This window comes from Falco punctatus, assembly GCF_963210335.1.
Source record: "Falco punctatus genome assembly, chromosome: 8".
NCBI classification, from domain to species: Eukaryota; Metazoa; Chordata; class Aves; order Falconiformes; family Falconidae; genus Falco; species Falco punctatus.
In genome coordinates, this window is record NC_137588.1 from 34,328,228 (window position 1) to 34,346,118 (window position 17,891).

General features: G+C 35.4%; 1 protein-coding gene across 4 annotated transcripts in view; it reads right to left on the minus strand.

Annotated features, from left to right (window-relative positions):
• Positions 1-17,891, minus strand: part of DPP10 (dipeptidyl peptidase like 10) — a 567,120-nt gene that overhangs the window by 128,848 nt on the left and 420,381 nt on the right. For all 4 annotated transcript variants that reach the window (XM_080399193.1, XM_080399192.1, XM_080399195.1 and 1 more), the window contains one exon: positions 14,087-14,161. In XM_080399193.1, the coding sequence (XP_080255319.1) occupies positions 14,087-14,161 (75 nt within the window). The remainder of the gene's footprint in view (positions 1-14,086; positions 14,162-17,891) is intronic.

A 17,891-nucleotide genomic window follows, 5' to 3' on the forward strand; every position in this document is an offset into this window, starting at 1 on the left:
ATTATGAAAGCATACATCACAGCAATTCGACAATGTTTCCTGGCAGAAAATGACAACAAATTACTAGGATAAATGCAAATACCTGGAATCTTAAGACTATTAATATACATATTAAAAAGAAGAATGACCTATCATTGGATATCAGTGATAGGGAAGAGAGAGTGGGACAGAAGAGCAATCTATTCCGCACTGTGACCCTGGCTGATTCTGTGTTTCTCCCCATGCGTTTGCTTGTCAGATTTACAACAAATTCTAAAATCCTATTTCACTGTAAGGTTGCAAAAATTACTGGAACACTAATGGAAGCAAAACCACCCAAACAGACATCCTTTCCCTAAATATTCAAAACAGTTAATGTTGTTCTTCTATTTTGGAATACTATACAAATAGAACACAAATTGCAACAAGCTATAATAACTTTAATACTGAGCTCATATTTAGATTTTCTAGTTTCCTAGTAGTGATCACTGTATAATAATTTTAATTTCATCTGAGATACTGAAAAAAGAAATTATGGCACTGCCAAAGCAGATGGCTGCTGTAATGAATACCACAGCTGAGAGCCACAGTGAAATTCTGCTAATGAGAAATACTATTAATACAAAAGTTTCTTCTCACAACTTGATAGTCTCCCCTTTTGGGGAGGCTGCGTTTTTATGTGTCTCATGGTTGAAAACCAAATGTTAAATTTAATCACTATACTCTTATTTTATGTGTATATGTATTGGCTTAATTGGTTTTAAGCTTCCCATGTGGAAGTCTCGCCAACCATTCGCTCCAAAGGCTACACCATATAGAGTTTGTAAGATAAGAATAACGTCTTTTTTTCCACATCACTGAGACTCTAGAACCTTAAGAATAATGTGATCACACATGAGTTGAAAGAGAGGCACATGGAAAAAAGAACCACTACCTCAAAAAGACGACTGATGTAACTTCTCCAATATTCATACAAAAGGCTTATTTAACTTACAAAGATAAGAAATCAGGTTACAGAAAAATTGACAAAGAAATAGCCATACGCTCCCTACTAAAATTGTAAAGCACCACCTCAATTTGCTATTTTAAGTCTAACTGCAGTATATTTACACTGCTTCAAGCTCTTCAGCCATTACGGTAAGCTGAGCCTTCCTGGTACAACGCCAAGTTAAGACATCACAATATTTTTCAAGACAAGACTCTTCAGCTTTGACCAACATTCACAGACATCATTTCATAACAAATATAAACATTGCAACAAAGTGTAATGGCCTATACAGTAAATTAAACTATTTACTCAACCCACTAACTGAAAGAAGCCTCCAAAAAAAGTTTACATTAGTGCCATTGATCTGCCTTTAACTTCAAGGACACTTTGATCAGCTAAAGGCACATACATTTAACACCACGTCCTTTAAGATCTTCATTATACTGCTGTACTAAAACTTCCATTACTGTTAGTGTTGCTGACTCAAGAAGACATCCAAGACAAAAATACAGTAGCACTGGCATCCTCTGCTACAGAGACAGAAAGTTACTTCTGCCAACTTGATCTCCTGTATCTTACAGAGGACTTAAATTCTGTCCCGATTTGGGCTGGGATAGAGTTTCTTTTCTTCCTAGGAGCTGGTACAGTGCCGTGTTTTGGATTTAGTGTGAGAACAATGTTGGTGACACACTGATGGTTTGGTTGTTGCTGAGTGGTGCTTACCCCAAGTCAAGGGCTTTTCAGTGTCCCATGCTCTGCCAGCGAGGAGGGGCACAAGAAGCTGGGAGGGAGCAGAGCCAGGACAGCTGCCCCGAACCAGCCAAAGGGATATTCCATACCCCAGAACATCCTGCCCAGTATGTAAACTGGGAGGAGTTGGCCGGGGGCTGCTGATCGCTGCTGGGGGACTGGCTGGGCATTGGTCAGCAGGTGGTGAGCAACTGCATTGTGTATCACTTGCTTGTTTGGTTGGGTTTTTTTCCCTTGGGTTTTATTCCTCTCTCTTTCTCTCTCCTTTTCATAACAAATGTTGTTATTATTTTTTATTATAGTTTACTTAATTTATTAAATTATTCTTATCTCAAGTCAGGAGGTTTAGCTTTTTCTGATTCTCTCCTGCATCCTACAGTGGGTATTGAGCGAGCATCTTTGTGGTACTTAGCTGCCTACAGGGCTTAAACCACAACAAAATCAAAGGGTTAAAGGAAACTGAAAAAACCCCAGATACATCATTAGAACACACGAGGACTACATGGTGTCAGTAAGGACTAGAGCTAGTAGGTTCATTGCTGCTGTAAGTTGTCTACATGTATAAACAAACAGACAATCAAGGTGTATAACAACTTATGTTACTAATTGATACAGCATGAAAAGAAGAGTTCTTCCACATGAAAACCTTTCCTCAGCTGATCTAATAATAAGTATGGCCTCTTCCAACTAACCCTCCTCCAAGATAAGTTTGGAGAAAGATGAATATTTTCTGGAATGAACTACATAAAGACAAAAATCCTCCATCAGAACTTGAACGGGAGTTCAAGCTGTTGAGCAGAATTTGTTAGATCACAGTTTCAAACATAGACATCCCCAGGGGACAGTACAGAGACAAGGAATTATCATAGGAAACGCTGAGATTCAGATGTACTTAGCACAAGGTATCAGTTACTTATTTTCTCTACTCTGCAAGTTTGGCCACCACAGCCAGTAAGACCAGGGAGGGATGCAGCCTCTTCACATACACATCGGCACAAACAACGAAGGAAAGGTCTTTAAAAGAAACCATGGACAGATGAAGTTGACAGTAAGAACTTGAATCAATTCCTGTCTCAGCATCCACAAGAAGCAGCTGAAGGTCAAATTGAGGAAGCTTTTCACTGGAGGAAAATGTAGTTTTAATATATCTTTAAGATAGTAACACTGAAGACAGCAATTAGAACCACTACAAGCTGACAGTGCATCAGGGCCAAGTGAACTGAGCCCAAAATGCTACAGAACATAACAATGATGACAGTGAGCTGTCAAAAGTCTCTGTCATTGCTGTCCCTACAGGGAAGGGAACACCATGGGAAGCAAGATGACTAATATTCACAAAGGTGCAAACAACTACAGACCTAAAGACTCACTTACAGTACAGATGAGCCTCTGAAAACATTGATAAATCTATCCTCTGCAAGATCCTGCTGAAAATCCCAGTGGCACACTGTGCCTTATTCATTGTCCACCTGGCTAATGCTGTCACACTACAGAGATGACTTCATTACGTTTGAGTAATAGGTAGACAAGAGCTGATCCAAAAATCCATTTTAAAGTCAATGGAAAAAGTTCCACTGACTTTAATGACATTTTCATGAAGTTCAGAAGTGATAAGGACTTTAGGTGCCTGCTAAATAAGGGTTGCTGCTTTAAAATAAATGTAATGATATTGCCTGCACAGTGAAAGATTGTGGAAGAAAATTAAATTCTGACGTGTTTGCACTGGTCCTCTGAAATGCAACAAGCGGCTGTGGAGCTCCCACAGCACAGAAAACCCTCCATCTTCAAGATCATTTTCGTATAGGCATTTGGGAAAAGCAAATATTCTCTATGGGTCAGCTTTTAAACATATTTGCTCATGTTCTGGACCATTTGCCATTGCTACAGGTTGTCCTTACCACAGGCACTGACACTTGAACTTCTCTTTGGAGTGACCAATTTTTTCTAAAAAGGTGCCAGGATTTTAAGGTTTCAACCTGCTTGGGTTTTTTTCTGCTTATGAAAACAAGCAAACAAAAAAGCCAACATCACCCAATTCAAACAATTTGAGTGAATGTACAACACTAAAAGTCTCTCCTTCAAGATGAAAAACATTTATTAAGAATGTTACAGTTACACTTTTACTTTGTGCATTAGATTATTCTGACTTGCCATTTGGAATTACAAAGCAGTTGCAAGTCTCATCCACTGCTGTGATTTATTTTTTTTTCCACTCACTAATCTTTTCCAACTTGTCTATTTTAAGCAAAATTTAATTATTATTCCATGTGTGCTGCTGATAGAGACAGAATTATGTAGAATAACTGAAAAAGCAGATTTTTTTTTTCCCCCTCTCACATTTTAGAATAATTGGTTTCCAGATCTGGCCAGCCTGTTTGATTCTTTAATCATAATAAGAAGTAATTGTAAACCTTCAGTCAGAGCTCAGGTTTTTCCTTCATCTAATTTTCCTCATTTTGTAGGGCGCAAACATTTCAGAACTTCTTCCAAGCAAATCTGATTGCTGCAGCAAGAATTGTATCCATTCATATACTTGAAGAGGCATAGGATGAGATTTCTCATATACACAAAGGTATAGAAATATTTGGAGATTAAGAATTTAAGTAAACATTAAAAAAAAAGGATGAATAAAACTATTGATAATATATAAATATTCCTTTAAACCATGAAGCTGGACATTTGGGTAGACATTTAACATTTGTTTTCTTTCTTGGGAACTGCTTTTTTTTAAAAAAAAATAATTTATTTTTCTAATATTTTTCTAATCTTGGGAAACTTTATTTCAAAGGAGAATAGCACTGATGTGATAATACTGACTCACAGACTCACCCAAGATGAGAGGATTTTAGGAAGCCATTAGTCCAACTCCCTGCACAAAGCAGGATCAACATCGAATCTCAGACCAGGCAGCCTAGGGCTTGGTCCAGTTGGATCCTGAAAGTGCACAGCCTCTCCAGGCTAAGTTTAATTATGCTTGATTGCATTTAAGAAATGGAGTAAGATACGCATATAATGTTTGGGGGGGTTGATTTCAAGGTACTGTCACTGACAGACTTCAGTGTTGTCATTCATCTATTGACTAACAAAACTAGGTAAGTATTTGCTTTTTTACTTTGTATGTGCTTCTACTTTGTCCATACTGTTATTTAAATTCTAAAATATTTTAAATGTCAATCTATATTTATTTAAATAAATTAATATATTTATCTATATTTAAAGACATCTGTATATATGTATAAAATGTGAAAAACAGCTGGGCTCCTCTAAACAGAGATTTGGTATAGCTTTTCTAAAAATATTAAAAAACTCATCCTAATACATCTGCTATTAATGACTTCAACCACACGTTAGCACATCAATCAATATTGTAGAAAGACTGCCTCTTAATTTCTATATTAAAATTATTTTCAACAGTCAAAGAGGAAATACTTCAAAAGATGAAAACTTTGGGCTTCTAGACTGTACTTGAGCATTGTATTTCATATAGCAAATGTATGTGCAAAGATTTTTTAACAAATGTTTTTGCATTAAAAACCCCACCAAATGGAAAGTCACTAAGTCATCCCTAGTTTGTAAATCTAACTCATGACACTGCTGCCAAAGAAAGATGCTAATTCCTTTTGGTATAAAATTCATGATTACTAACAACATATACTAGTTTGGCTGCAAGACTACAACTCTAGACCTGTGATCAATGACTATTTTAAGATTAAGTGACCATTCTGGATTACATTCATCAGTACTAATGGTATCTTATTTAAAAGTTTAATGAGAAAGCTATAATGCATATCACATTTCTCAGTAAGATACATTACTATTGAATTTCAGATAGTGTATTATGAAAAATGAAATAAAAGCAAAAAACCCCCATTGTTTAAAATGGATTTTCTAAGCATATTGAACACATGAACCAGACTGAAGGCATTTGTTAAGAGGGTTATTCTTGAAGTAATTCAATCTTGTTTATTTTCACTACATATAAAAGAGTATGTCTTTGTGTTAGATCTGAAACGAGTCATTAGAGAACACGCTGGTATCTACATCATAAAAACATACATGGTGTTTTCAGTAAAATGTTTTAACATAATGGGTTAGGCAGATCCATGAAGTGACTTTGCTCCTCAGAAGTCATTTATTCAGTCTATTTGATGTGAGCCAACTCTTGTATTTGAGAAATCAATAAGTGTAGAAGTTGAACTAACAATGATTCATGCTCAGGGTAAAACCTGTCAAAACTGAGAGATGTGTAAAATATTCTTTCAGTCCATATTCTTTTCATAGCAAGGAAGGGAATTAATATTTCTTGGGAGCACGGAACAAAGAATTTTTAAAAACAGATGGGTGTATCTGTTGACTCTAGTTGCTTGTGGTAAACTCAGGCAGATCTTAATCCAAATTACAGCTCTGTTCAGCTTTTCCAGCCTCTAACAGCTACTAACACAGTCTCCAATTAGGACTCCTAACAGTCCTTGCTCTGTTATTTATACAGGCTGTCCTTGTTTTGTTTTGTTTTTTTATTATTAGGAAAAAAAATAAAAAAACAAAAAACAACCCAAACCCCAAAAAACCCTAAAGCAACCACCTTATTTTTCCATTCATCATTGCTGAGGAAGATTTATTCTCACAGATACTTGATAATACATCACTTGTATCTCATTGTCTAAAAAAAATAGATACATTACAATATAATTGTAAAACTAGCTTCCAATTGTGTACTATTTCTTGGTAACATAGTTTCTACACACAACAGATTATAGTAAGAATTAAGTGGAATTAAAAAAAAAAAAAAAAAAACACGTTTTAAACACTGTGGGTTGTTGTTGGGGTTTTGGCTTTTTTTTTTTTTTTTTTGTCTGTGGGCTATTACGGACAAAGTCTTCACTTACAATGGACATTTCTGGGACATTTCTGCACATTATGAATGCACAGAAGAGAAATTGGGAGGATGTAACAGAGTTGGCAGTTTTACAGCAGAAGCTTGAACTTAGGCTATATGAAATAAATTGTTCGTAGGTTAAGGGAGCTGCTGACAAATAGTGTAATATTGTCTATTTATACAGCATTAGCACACAGGGACTCCAGTCCCATGTGATGCAGGAATACAACCATGTGAAAATCAGAGTTGAGTTAAGACTTTCTAAACTGCTGGATCTTGGAAACTCAGCTGGTCAGTACCTAAGTCTTCCTAAAATAACAGTATTCATACTTGATAAGAATGACAATATTATTGAAAATACATACTTTTTTCTGTCAATAAACATTTTGTTTGAAAAGCTAAATGCCCTCGAATCCATTTTTACTGAACAATAGCAAAGCACAATGTTCTTTTCTCAATACAGTCTTTGAACAAGAAGTTGAAAACACAGATTCTCATTTTTCAACTCTGGCAATTCTGAATGGGGAAAAAAGACCTATCTTCTACCTAAATTAGAATTATTTATTTTGTTTACTTATAAATTTGAACAGCAACCCTGTAAGTATAAATGGAACAGAGAAACCCAGTAAGTTATTTGAAAAGCAGCAATACCTTATCTCATGTAGTTTCTTATGAAAAATGGAGGGTGACGTATTATTATTTTTTAACCATTAAAAAAGGCTGAACTCGCATATATGAATCAACATATCAGCTGATGAAATCAAGCACTTTCTAGAAGAAATTTTAAAAACCCTTCTGAAAAAAAGGTAAGTGGATGCATATGGACATGTATGTAACATGGTAGCTTTCATAATAGACTAAAAAAACAACAGTGGGAGCATCCAAATAGTACCCCTCTTTCCCTGTCTTTCTAATTCAGATTTTTTTACAAGGAAGAAACCATGAGAGTTTACCTGCTGTTCTGCAGGTGATCATAGTAATGCCCCAGCAGAGAGCAGCACCATCGCCCCATCACAAATACACCGGTATAATATATAATATAATAACACATATATAAAGACAAACAATGCAAACAAAAGATATGCAGATACTCCAGGAATAACTCTGCTACTTCGAGTAAATAGTAACTGTCTGGTGAACTGAATGCAAGTACTTACAGGATTGTAACTCAACACGGATAAAATGTGAAAAGGCTGTTTATCAGACAAATACTAAGTAAACATCAATGCCCATAATTCTCAACATAAAATAGACTCTATTTTCTCCATCTTCTATTTATGGGGACTGATAGTTATTATGTTTTGCCACATAATTTGCATGAAACCCTGGATAGAAGTACAACACTATGTATTCACATGAATACTCACTCCTGTGGCATAGTTCATGATAGCACATACTGTCATCAAATTCATATTGCCACATTTTGCTACAAAGCACATCATCATAAACAAAGACCTTGTCTTTTTAGATCTTTAAAATACCTTGCATACATGTGGAGCTATATAAAATAAAGTAAAAAATGTGTAATAGATGAGTAGTATGCGAAGATCACCTACAGCCTATTACCTTAACAAATTCTAACCTGTCCAGCTAAAACTTCAACTCAACATAAACCAACAGCCTTTAAAAGGGAAAAATTTGAACAGCCCGCTTTCATGAATTTCTCAATAGCTGACTTGTTAACACCTAATCTTGCCATACCTTAGAGAGGAATAAAATATATGACAAAAATATTTGCAGGAAATAACTTCAAATTTTAAGGATGCATCTCACTTAAAATTCACTTCTTATTTTTCTTCCCCTCAGTGCTCTAAAGCTAATAAAAATTGGTCTTTCATGTTCTTGATAAGAAATAAAGGTGAATGGGAAAGTCATGTCTGGATCAGACTCTTATTTCTGATCTTGTAGGTTCAGGAGTATGCACGTGCATGACTTGCTTCTGGACTCATCTCAAAATGAGCAAATGAAAGAGGAACAATCACCCTAAGCACCCAAGTAAAAACACATGAAAAACAGGCTTAGATAAAGAAGCATGTATTTCTGGAGGAAAAAGCTGATCGTATAAATATTATATCAATTCTTTACTTCATAGGCAGTGCTACATAAAATATTGCTGCCCATATCACTGCTGTTTTAAGAAGTCATTTGTTATTCTTCTGCATGGAGTAATCTTGTTGAGAAGACAGATTTGATTTCATCTTTCTTGTGTATGTTTCCAACCATTAGCTGGTACTTCAGGTAATGCTCTTCAAAAACAGATTTTCATAAGCACTGTATAAACTATCTTACTGAAAAGACCTGCACACATAACACCAAACAATGTCTTGGTTAAAATTGAGACATACTGCAACATACTTTCTTCATCCTTTGATTTTTGCAGAAAAAAATTCAGTAATTAATTTCACTGACCAAGACAACTACTGACAATTGAACATTTACTTTCCATCTAATTGACTGAAAGACAATCTCCTAATGCAGAACAGATAATAGTAATTTAAGACTTCATTGAATTTTTCCCCTCATGGATTCTTCTAATCTGCAGACAAACTCCTGAAGATCCTTTCAGTGCACTCGAGTAAGCCAGTATCAGAGGCAATCTCTAAAAGCTTGACCTGTGTGTCACTTGTTGCCGTTTGTCCTCCATTTGCTGTAGACTGTGGTCAGTACTCCCTATCATTATCCTCTAAAAATAGATATTATAGCAGCAAAGTGATGACAGGCATCAGCACACAGCAGAAAAATAACTTCTTTCTCTGAGGGTGTCATTGCTTCAGAATCTCATCTTTACTTCAATACATTAAACTACAAATATTCAAACACACTTTTGCAATATTTTTCATTCTTACTGAATGAATGATGTTTAGATGTAAAAATATTTTTCTCCTACCTTCCTGAAAAAGATTGGATTATTCTTCATCCTGATCTTACTGTAAGATTTCTTAAGTTATTTTCACAGTGCTTTAAGCTAAATACATTGTTTTATTAAAATTCTCTAGCTAAAAAAGATTACAAGTTTGAAGCCCTAATTCAGGAAGACATTTCCTTTTTTAGAGAGTGTATAACTGCTTATGCTTCTAAACTAGAACTGAACTTTAATCTGGTTTTTAAGCACATTTCTGAACCAAAAGCTAAAAAACCCCGTACATAATTCATCTTGCATCGAAAGCAGAAAATGCTGCATTAGTAATAGCAAAGAGAATAAAGTAGGAAAAATTCCTGAAAGTTGGTATTCAAAAGGGATTTGAAAGCAGGCAAAAGAAAAGAAAAACAAAATCACAAGGAAGGGATTATTAAATCAAGTTAGAGAAAAAAAAGAAGGGGACTTTCAAAGAAGGAGAGCAACTGATCTCATTTACTTCTTTACTTGCTCTTCTGTGCCATATTATATCCTAGCAAGAGCATAGGGAGAACATTCCTATGATGTCTGAGAAAAAAACCCACTAATATCCAGAATAAAGCTTATTTTCCTTTCACACAGACTCTAGGGACAACTTGCAAGGTACAAGCTCCTGCTGAGGGACACTGAAGTTCCCCAATGACAAAAGAATTTCTTAGGACCCCAGTGCTCACTCCACTGCTAATTGCAAATTACTGCAAGAACACAGTGTTTGACTTTCATTTTCTAATCAAATCTACAAATCTGATTTTGGTAGTTGTAAATAATACCACCAACAGAGTAAGAAAAAAAATAAAAGTAATTTAAACACAGTCTTTATTAAAAGCAACCTTTCCTCTGGAAATCTCAACTGGCTTGGATGCTCTGCCTCTCAGAGCATCACATTCTTTGCTCGTACCTTGACAATCTTCAAAGGAAAATAAAAAAGACGTAGCACTGCTAAACTATCCCCTCTGCATACGTACAATGGTCTCCCTGCTGCTGTGTTCACACTGTCCCAGAAGAATCAGGATGGCAGGACACTCTGCAGGAACGTAAGCATTCATTTCTCAAATTAGCTCATACTTACTGATCTGTTGCCTTGCAAAATGAGACTTTTTCAGTGTTCCCCACCAAATTATGACAAGTGACAGAAATATGAACTACACACAGTCAATCCATGCAAGTTATGGCAAAGTCAAAAAACTCAGAGAATTTAAGAAAGCATTTCAGAAGTCTGGAAAACTATGGAGTACTGCAGCAAAGAAAACACAGAAAGTACCTCTAAAATTGCCACAGCCTTCTGTTGCAAAAGAAAAAGCCAGAAGCCACAGTACTTACGCCAGTAATACTGGCTTACATTCTGTGACCTGCTATGATCTAGATGGACAGAACTAGATGTCCAGAAATCAATTTACAACACTTTAAGAAATTTTCTTCCATATGAACTTTAGAAAGCTACACCAAAACAGCTGTTAAGCCACATGAAATGGTTTTCTTCCTTCTATTAAGCATGATTTAAATGATTCATTCAATTATTACTTTTGTATTCAAAGATGGCTTATTTTCATGCAGATTTATGTCACGTTATGCAGAGGACATTCTTAATTGTGCTGAAACAACTGCAAATTTAATTAAAGTTTGCCATTCCAAGCATAAAACAGATTAAAAAAAATGCTGACAACAGTAAAATAAATATTCAACTATTTAACTCAACATTTATTTTTAATCCAAATATCAAAATAACCTTGTTTCTAATTACAATTTCATGACAAAATGTCTTGAAGAAACATTTGTCTCTATTTTTCTCCAATCTGTTCAGCCGAAACACACTGGCTTATTTATAAAACTGTTGATTAATAAATGTGTTCCAGCTGTATTACTGTATGTTACAAAGAGCACAGATTAATGTATGTAAACAACCATCTAAAAAACCCAAAGTCTTTACAGTCTGCAAAAGCAGAAATCCCATCAAATATATTACAGTGCAATTATAAACCTAAATCTTAACAAAGAAGGAAAAATAAGGGGCAAACATAGGTAATAAAGCCTAGAGATCTGTGGGAATTTATAACAGATGCTGAGGACAGCTAAACACAAAGTTACTTGTAGTTCCATAAACTGAGTATTATTAAAGACTCAACCATGTGTTGTAATACAGGACTACAAGCAAATCCTCAGTTTCGTAAAAAGTTACACTGGAATGAGATATAATGAAAGAATCTGACCTGATTCTACTGAAATAATTTGAAAATCTCCAATTAAGTTATGCTGTTTAATATTAATTTTATAGGCAATATATTTAATGATTTAGTTAACAGCTGGGCAAAGGAATAAGGTAGACAGGTGGGTTTCCTCTCATCCAGACCCACTAAGTAGCTATGATTAAGGAAGAGGGGGAAAAAAAGGCAGGGAGGGGAAGAAGACCAAACACTAACTTAAACCTTCACATTATTCAAAAGCATTAGTTATGGAGAAATCAACAGGCTTTCCAAGGCATTACAGGTTTTGAGAATACAGAAGTGCCTCCCCAGCCTAACAAGTATCCTAAGAATCAGAAAATTTGGTGGAAAAAGAGACTTTTTACCACATCTTCACAATAAGATTTTCTGTAACTTTTGACAGAATTAACTTTTTTCACTCTTTGGCTATTTTTGCTTCCATCCTAAGCTACAGATTCTTCTCAGAAGGTAACAGACCTCAGTGGCATTATTATTACTTACATCTGACTGACAACATCCAGCTAATAACCAATTTTAGCACAGCCACCACCACTTCTAGAGGACGCAACAATCACAGTATGTTTCTGGCTTGAAAGCCATGAGCCCAGCTGGAGCACTTGAGAGTAAGAATCACAAACCTCATGCAATGCCATCCTGGAATACCATCACAGATTGATTGCCAAGCCCTGTTCATTTCTCATTTTAATTACTTCTTACCAATTTACTTGAGCAAAGGAAACCACTAGATGGAAGATGTAAATGCTGCAAAACTCATTCCTCTAAGTACCTACCAGCAACTGGACTGTAAAAGGAATGAAAAGTTTATTTTTGCAACAAAACCAAGAATGAAATACGTAAAGGGAGTTCTACTGCAAAGTAATATATTCAGCATGCATTGCAAGCAAGCTGCATATCAATGGACCATCTTTATTGTGGGGCAGGGATCCATCCCTGATGTTACTACATTTAGATGTAATAAAGTGTGACGGATACTTTCATGTTCTCCTTATTTTTCTAGATTAGCTGTATGTGCTATTACTAAGAAAATCCCAAACAGACCAACCCATCCAAAATGAAATTTTCAATAGGTCAAATAAGGAAATTAAGTAAGTGTGAGGGATTATTAAACTCTTTCACACAATAAGCAGCAACCAAGAAGGGAACCATCAAGGAGCAAGGATTTTTCAGACAGGAATGAAACTGGAACCCTTCACAATAAAAGCCGACAACAGCTGCAGCTCTTTCCTAGTTTATCGATATATGCATATTGCTAAAAAGGCTTGATCCAGAATCCACTAGAGTTGCTAGAAGAACACCCTACTTGGATCTAGTACCAAGTAAATGAGTCATTTTACATCAACACTTGTAGAATATTTCAGGTCAGCTTTCAGCACATTTTCCACTTTGCAGATACAATTAAAGCTGCAGGTATACAGATCAATATGGCAATGTTACCAGGAGGTCATAAAGGTTTGTATACTGACTGAAAATGAGTATTTTATTGTTCTATGAATTGCAATCCACAATACGCTGCTATTGTATTATAAATTGCCAACACAAAAACAATAAGGAAACTACTGTACTGTAAGTATAATGTGATAAACAATAGTAATTTTTTCTCATTAATTAACATTGACTTCTCATACTAAGGTATTAACAGGTATTTGTAAATTTTACTGTTCCAAAATAAATAAATATTTTTAAAAGACCCACAACCCAAACCTGCTTGAATAACTACTGAGTATCAATCCAGAACTTTTCTGTAATGGCGAACAGTTCATTTTTTTTAACAGCACTCTACAAACACCAATATGCACAGAAGAAATTAATAAAAACTATCTTTGTTTGTGGTCAAAGATTTATTACAGAAAATTCTATATGACAGTATTGATTGAAACTCTTTTTGACAACACAATACCCCACAAAATATCTAAATACTACGAGAAACAAAGAATATACTGCATTATATAGTCCAAGAGACTTTTGGACTACCGAAGCCAACAATAAAACTTCCATGACATGAATCAACCTTGATTTGTTTTTTTTTTAGTATAGTCCATAAATGACATGTACAGCTGTTTAAAAGAGAAGGAATTCAAAAAGATAGGCTTTCACATAATCAGCTAGGAACAGAACAGTGTAAGGGTTCTTCTACCCCAAAAACCAGCAAGACACTTTGAAGGAGCCGTGAGCATTTACCTTAGCTAAGAACCTTGCAATTTTTCTGTATGTTCTTAAATACACACTTCACCATCATTGCATCATAAGGTTTTGGGTAGAGAAATCAAGTACATTGATTATGTTATATTATGTGGAATTGCAGACAAAACATACAAAACAAGGTTTTAATTCAGGTTTTAATTTAGAAATTCTTTGATCACAAATAGTTGGCTTACCTGTTTAACGTCATATGCAAGAAGAACAAATCTTAGGTCTGGTGAAACAGAGTATCTTGATGCTTTGAATGTTACCTAAAATGAAGTAACAATATAAGTGAGTTTTCAATAAGAAGGATCATTTTTTCCAAATTTTCTTACTTTCTCACTGTTTTTTCTTACTGAACTTCCCATTCATAAAATAGATCTGGTTTAGAGGACCAATGTAATTTTCACAAATGAAGGACTCAATTCTTCATCTAATTTGCTGGTATCGGTACAATGGCAACAGATGAATCTGGCTTCAACACTAAATACCAATTAAGAAGCTGATGAGTTTTTTATCATGACTGCAAGCACTAAGCTCAAGAATAACAACTATAACCAATTCATTTACAGAGGATGAAGGAAGACACTTTTGTTGGTGTGCACTTCAGGAATGATTATATGGGAGATTCATCACTAGGTTAGGCTTAAAGATAACATACAAGAAAAAGAATAGGTGTGCACTATGTCTCTATTACTTTTCTTTTAGCAGTTCATATATAAATATTTTGCAAGACAACTTGCACTAAAAAAACCCTCTTTCTTATAGGAAAGAAAATGCTTACAGGAGAGCAAAGTGAAAAATAAGGTAGCATTGTAAAACTAATATTGCTTTACATCTATCCAAGACTACATGACACCCAACTGAATTCAGGGCTGTAATTAAATCAAGGGGTAATGTTGATGTCAGAAAGATTTAATACATCTAATGTATGAGGAAGATAAGAATGTGCTTTAAAGGATACTGAAGGAAATAATTTTAAATTAATCTCAAGACAACTATCTGCAGAATGAAAGGAAAAGAGAGAAGTGAAAATTGCAGATAAGAATAGAAAAAGTAGGACAGAAAAAATAACAGAATCACAAAGGTACACGATGAAAGAAAATAAGTAAATAGCTATGCAGAACAAGATCTATCCACTATTCAAAGGAAGGCTTTCCCCTATTTTACTTCTTAAGCACCCTGTTATGTTCCGCCTAATCCCACTGCTAAACTAATGAATTCAACAGGGGTTTAAGGTACACAAACCAGAAGTCACAAACTAATACATTCAGAGTAGCTAAGGAGTTATTCCCAAAGAAAGAAAGAGGGGAAAAATACCCCCCCAAAAAAAAAAACCAAAAAACCCAAAGTCAATCTTCCAATAAACTGAAAAGTTGCTAAGTTTTGATATACAGATTAAACTCAGGTTCCTAGGCAATATAATTAGAATCAAGCTATCTAAAGAAATCAAAGAGAAAAAATTAATTTTTAAGAGAAACTGTGTATTAGTTTGATTAGAAGATAAATCTGCAGTCTTGAGGAAAGATGAGGGAAAAAATAGAAGACCATCTTTTTGTATCTACAAAGAATTCAGAACAGGTTTCTACTCAAATTAGCTTTTATGAGTTAACTATCTTTAAGCAGAGACCATGTTAATGTTAATTTATGAGGAACAATCCCTTTTCTTGGCACATCACTGAAAACATTCTTAGATGTGAAATTTCTCTGCTTTCTAGCAGTACATTAATTATTGCCCCACTACCTCAGTCTTCAGCAATATATAACTCAGGCAGCTTTCCAAATTCATTCTCAGGGAGTGAGGTGCTTACCATTTCATGCATTTAGTAAGAAGCTTCAGTCACTGATTATGCCATCACAAAAGTAATGATGCACTTAATGCAAACACCTGAGTAGCTCAGCTACAAACTATAGGCAGTTTGAGGCAACATCAGCAACAGCTACTTGCATACTCTATATACAAGTATAGAGTCTTGTAGATCTGAGATTTAAAATCATTTGAATCCTACTGAAGATGACCTTGTTCATTCAGCTTGCACTCACCTGGAAAAATTCTGTTTGCCTCCAGAAATGCAGAAATGCCTCAGACACATGGTGTATGCGCAATGCCAATAAGCTATAATCCCTTGATTGCAGGTAATGGCTTTGGCAAAAGAGTTTTCTTTTTGTTGGTATAATGACATTATTCTTGTTAAAAGGAGCACAAAGCTGTTTCCTACTTTTTAATGTTTCACTTTAGAAAAAAGAAAATAAAAATTAGACCAGGAGAAATCATGTGCACTGTCAAAACTGACAGCAATCATGATTTCCTTAAATCATCATATAAACATTATTAGCCCATTTTTTAAACTTGGCTTTACAATCAAGCTTTTAAGGAAATATATGTTTAATTCTAATAGGATTTTAGAGAGATTTAAGTGATTTAAAGTCATTTTAAGGGATTTACATTTCCTTAAGAGTTCTGGTTTGACTTTTTTTTGAGGAAGATAAGCACAATTTTGGCAATAAATTCAGAAACTGTCTACTTGTATGCACAGAAGAAGCCTTTCTAGATTAAAAACAGGGGAAAAAATAAAAATCACCTGACAAATTCCTCCTGCCTAACATGGCAAATAAGTTTACAATCTGTGAGTTCACTAAAACGAACAAAAGATTATGGTTTTTCCCCATAAACATGTCTATGGTATTTCATCAACCATCAGATGCCTGACTCTGACTGAGGAGATAGGATCAGCTGGTGATGGACTTAAAAGAAAGTTTCAGTCCCTGCTGTAGGAGGCAAGATGTATGCCAGTCAAGCCCTTGGGAGATTGTCTATTGGGACATTCGCTACAGGGATTAGATATATTTATTCATTCATTAAAAATAAGTTTGTGAAAACTCTGACCCCAAGGGTTTGTTCTCTTCTCCGAAGAACATATTTTTTACTTTTAAAGAAAGCGTTGGGAAAATATCATATTGGAAACCGTGGGAATTAAGAAACTTTTGGTGTTCTTGTTATCAAAAATCCAGAGGACGGCTGTTTCGCTATCATGTCTGCCTATCTGCAATTTTTCAAGCTTCTTGCCTTGTCAGGAGCTATTTAGACTTCACTCAAGACCTAAATGCTGCCCCTTATGACTATGCCTCTATGGTTTAGCTGTGCTTGAGGTCTAAGAAACATAGCTCTGGACAAATAAGCTCTGAAACAGGGAAAATATAGCTGGCTAATTAGACACAGTCCCTGGATGCAGAAGCAGGGCTAGTTTCTTTTTGCATCACTGCACGGTATCAGCTAGTCAGGAGACTGGGCATAATTTGACACAGTACTGCACTGTGCACTCCATATACACCCTTACCCCCTTCCCAAACCACAACGGAGGAAAGGCAGAAGAGAAGGAAAAAGGGAAGATAATGTCCTCATGTTCCTGGTATTTGTCAGTTCTACTTAGGCACATCTGACTTAAAATCCCTACAAAAACCATAACCCGTATGCAACTAGAAAACAGTTTGACTAGACAAATTGTGGGAATCCCTAAATTAGTTGCATTTCACACTGTTGCAGACAGCTTTTTAAGCACCTGCACACTGTCTTCCCTTCTTAATTCACAAATCTGTCATCCATTTTTCCTGTATTGCTGAACTTGACACCATTTCACTTTTTCAGACATGAGAGAATGATCCTACATCTGATCTTGCATTCCTCACGCAACCAAAACCTCCACTGATTGTATAATTAGGCCTAACCATACTAAGCATTGCATTTCTAGGATTCTTTGCTAAGAGTTTTAATTCTTCTCCTGACAGTGATGCATGATGTGACGATGCCATGGACAAGCAATGACTGCTGGTCTCCTTGTCACCATAAATTGCAAGGGTAAAAGCCAAACAGAGGCAAAAGGCCACACTGCATTTAAATACTCTTTTGCCCTTCAGCTTTCCAGCTTTCTCTCTCATCCATATTCCAAATATGTCTTGCTAAACATAGTTTTGCATGGCAAGAAAGAAGATGTTAACAGC